The 4,239-nt window shown below is 31.1% G+C and overlaps 1 protein-coding gene across 1 annotated transcript; it reads right to left on the reverse strand.

Moving 5' to 3' along the window:
- Positions 1-1,017: 1,017 nt before the first annotated feature.
- Positions 1,018-3,631, reverse strand: LOC145053054 (uncharacterized). The gene is made up of 6 exons (XM_079001021.1): positions 3,351-3,631; positions 2,564-2,788; positions 2,360-2,491; positions 2,148-2,285; positions 1,836-2,057; positions 1,018-1,408 (listed from the first exon to the last, which is right to left on the reverse strand). Exons 2-4 carry the CDS (start codon positions 2,702-2,704, stop codon positions 2,196-2,198), a joined length of 363 nt encoding a protein of 120 aa, XP_078857147.1. The 5' UTR covers positions 2,705-2,788; positions 3,351-3,631; the 3' UTR covers positions 1,018-1,408; positions 1,836-2,057; positions 2,148-2,195.
- Positions 3,632-4,239: the final 608 nt, after the last annotated feature.

Below are 4,239 nucleotides of genomic sequence, written 5' to 3' on the forward strand. Positions count from 1 at the left end.
AAAACAGGGGCCTGCAACAATAAATTCCTCGTGTACATCACTAGGAATAGATACAGATGATAGTTGATTCACAACAAAGGTATTAGACTTTCAAAGGCGATGAGATGAAAAAATAGTTTATAGGATATTTTTCCTTAGCTTTAAGATCTGGTTCGTACAGCCTCTTCCGAATGACCCTGTTTTTTTTTTGGTGGGGTACCTTGGTTCAATAATGTGATCATGCAAATTAAGAAGGTTAGAATGAGTATTTACATGTGATAAAGCATACGGACTCTCGGTTGTAATAGGAGCATCTGGGGAAGTTGTACATTCTTGATGCTCATTGTGATCATTCTGGCCTAAACCTTCGTCAAGATACTCGTTCCATAACGCAACATCATCAGTAACAATAATAGGGGACACTAATTCAATATTAGTGTCATTGGTAACAGGAAAAGTCTCAGTTGGTTGTATAACTTGGGGGGGGGGGGGTATTCATGAGTGATTTATTCTTACATGTTTTCTACCCTTGAAGAGAGCACTCATGTTTGAAAAAAAAATGGAATCACCAATAAACGTAACAAAATAACAAGCAATAGTAGGTGTGGGGATTCACACTACTAGAAAAATGGGTGGTTTCCTACAAGGAATATTGTTGGTATTTTGTAGGAAATAAAGTTTAGCTACAAAGTTCCTACGAAAAGTGGTTGTTGGAAAAAGGGCCGTGGGAAATAAGATTCCTACAAACTTCCAACAAAAGGGCTGACACATTTTCTACAAAATATTTCGTAGGAAACTCCAACAAAATGCCAACAAAGTTTCCCTAGCCCCCTGGCAGCTTTTTTACGTCAGAATTCCTACAAATCTTGTTTCCAACAGAATTGCTACAAACTTTTCCCACAAATTTCCAACAAACTTCCTTTTTAGAAAAAATAAATTCGATGTTTTTCTTTCTGTAGGTATTATGTTGCAGTTTTTTTTTTGTTTTTTTTTTTTTATTTTAAATACTATAAATTAACAATATTAATGAAATTATAAATAATGCCATTTCTACATAAATTATATAATAAACTATAAATCAAATACAAATTCTTCAAATATGCACTTTAAACCACAATAATAACAATAATTCAATATAAATCCAAAATGGTAACTACTATTCAATACTTCAAACATGATAGTAATTACTAAATATCCACAAAACCAATATTTCATCCGGATGATAGTTACCATCTACTACTTCACCAAAACAATTACATTTTTGTACTTCACCAACAAAATATTCCAAACAAAACTAACATCGGTCTTCAGGAGGGTTACCAAATCGTCTCATTAGTTGAGCCAATTGTTGTTCCATCACTTCTTGTTTTTGTTGCATCAAAACTCTTTCCCTCTCCACATTTTCAAGTTGGTTTCGTAGCTCCTTAACCTAAAAACAAACATATAATTAGCAAACAAACAATATATCAACATTCTTTATCCATTATAGAAACATACCAAACATGTATTCCATAATAGCAATGTACTTTAATTTGCTACCAATATAGGTCTTTTACTTATTTTTTTTATCCATAATAACAACACACTTTATTTTAACAAAATTCTAACAGCAAATTATTTATTTATGGGTTGTTTTCATTCATAATAGTAACGTACTTTATAATAACAACATACTTCATAATAACAAGATACTTTATTTTTCATTCATAATTGCAACATAATACTCTGTTTAAGTTTCTTGGCTGTTTTGAAATAAATATATTAGGGACTGTATTCATGTCTTACAAAGTGTTTAATTATAGTAATGTACTTTCTTTATCTATAATATAAACAATATATTTATTAAGGAAATATACCTCCTGTTGAGACCCGCAATAAGACGACGAACACCCCGCACCAATAGATGATTTCCTATTGAACAAAGAGTTTATATCCGAAGATCCAACTCCATAGATATAACTACACCTCGAAGCACCACTTATCTCCCTTTGGGTTTTAGCCCACAATTCGGCATCATCAATCGGGTGATCAACCAAATCATCCCCATACTTCTCAAGCAAGGTTCGAGAGTACGTTTCCTACAAGGAAATAAAACACAACTATTATTGTAATAAAAGCTGGGACAAAAAATCAAAAAAAAAAAAAAAAAAAAGATAAGGATATCTTACATAAGCTTCCCTTGCTCTCTCATTGCAAAACTGCTTTCCCTCAACATCTCAATCAAAATATTTCTTCTTTGATGTTTTATCTAGATGAGTGATCAAGAACAACTCCAAAAATGTGGGTGGTCGTCCCTTTTTTGCTATCTACAAGTATAAACGATGTAATTTATGTTAAACGAAGAAGATATTACTAAAATTTATTTGATATGAATACTTACGAATCTAATGCGGTGCTCATCATAACTAATACTACCCCCAGTATGTCTTGCTATTTTCCCACCACTATCAGCGGTATTGCGGTTACTCTTCCCACTTGCAGATCTTTTCAGCCACGCATCCGTGTTCCATTCCTTTAAAGAATAGTATATGTATAATAATATGAAAAGAAATAAACAATTAAAAAAAAGTATTATCATGCTTACCCTACACAAATCCTTCCACCTCTGAGATTGCATCCCATTGGGTACAAAAGTCTGCATGATATCATAGTCTTTATTATCCGGTGAGATATCATGTCCAGCAGCTCTAGCCATATATGTTGATCTATTCCTAAATGTAGCCATGAGGTCTCTGTATCGTTCTTGGACGATAAACTCAAAGTTTTCCCTAACTTTTTCATCCTCTCTCAAATCCCAATCATAAAGTGTCTGTAAAAATGAAAAACTATAAGTTAAAAGTGTAAATTTAAAACGAATGATGGTATGATATACAAATAATTAATCCATGTTAAAATTGAAAACACTCGACTTAATATAACACCTTGAATTTAATCCAAATAATTAATCCATCAATAAATTAAAGCTTTTAATTACTAGTATTGGAGGTTGTTCCAACTCTAGTTTTCTTTTACAGAAATGGATAGAAAAATAGTTGCGTTTATAGAAATAGATTCATAAACACAGGATTCATACATAATTGTGAAAATAAAAGATTTTTAAATTGTAGATACAAGATTCATATATAATTGTGAAAGTTATAGATTATTAAAGGAAACAGGTCTAAATATGTTCATATACATACATACCGAAACATATAAGCACAAACAAGCACAAATATGTACAAATTGATACATATAGATGAAACAATTTGTACAAATAAGATTGTGAAGATGGTGATACATAATAGACACAAGACGAACTTAAATTCAGACATACATTCTGATTTATAAATTAGTTGGGTGAGGGGCGGAGGTGGTAGCAAGCAACTGACCTGAACTAACCGACGACGGAAACAAGTGGTGGTCTAGAAGTTATTGGCTGCGGCAACGGAGACAGCGCCAGCGTGAAGTGGTTGTGATGGTCGTTTGATGCAGCAACGGTGGGAAGAAACGCTTGCAACTGAGACACCGCCGGCGTAAAGCGTTTGTGATGGTGGTTTATCGCAGCACGGTTGTGTTGTGGGGAAAATCGGCGGTGGCTAGAGGTGATTTGGGGAGACGCCAACCATGGTTTAGGGAGAATGGCCGATCCTTTGTTTTCTATAAGACTGAAGTAAGAAAGGCTAGGGTAAAAGAGGAAGAAGTAAGTATTTGGAGTTTGTGGGAATTTCGTCGGAACTTTCCGACAAATTTCCAACGAAAGCAAAAAAAAAAAATATAAATATTATATATTAATTTTGGAGTGGGATTCCGTGTGGGTGATGTATTGCATCTTTCCGTTTAAGATTAAAAAGACTTTTCAAATATTATATATTATATATATAATATTATACTATATAGTGACATAAATATGATTATTAGATTTATTATTAATAGTTTTATTATTATAATTATTACTATATAAACTTATAACTATTAATAATTTGATTATTTTTTATATTTTTTATTATTAGCATGTGTACATATGTCGTATGTCTAGTTAATTAGTTATACATATGGTAAACCTAATATTAATAACAATGATAATAATAATATAATTATAGTAAGCCTAATTTTAATAAAACAATATAGTTATATATTAAAACTATTAATAAAAATAAATTTGATAAGAAAATAATAACAATAACAATAAAAAATAATAATATTATTTGTTATATTTACATTAATAACAAAATAAAATAATAATAATTATACAATAAAAAATAATAATATTATTTATTA

Source organism: Lactuca serriola, chromosome 5 (assembly GCF_051521515.1).
Source record: "Lactuca serriola cultivar US96UC23 chromosome 5, Lser_US96UC23_V15, whole genome shotgun sequence".
NCBI classification, from domain to species: domain Eukaryota; kingdom Viridiplantae; phylum Streptophyta; class Magnoliopsida; order Asterales; family Asteraceae; genus Lactuca; species Lactuca serriola.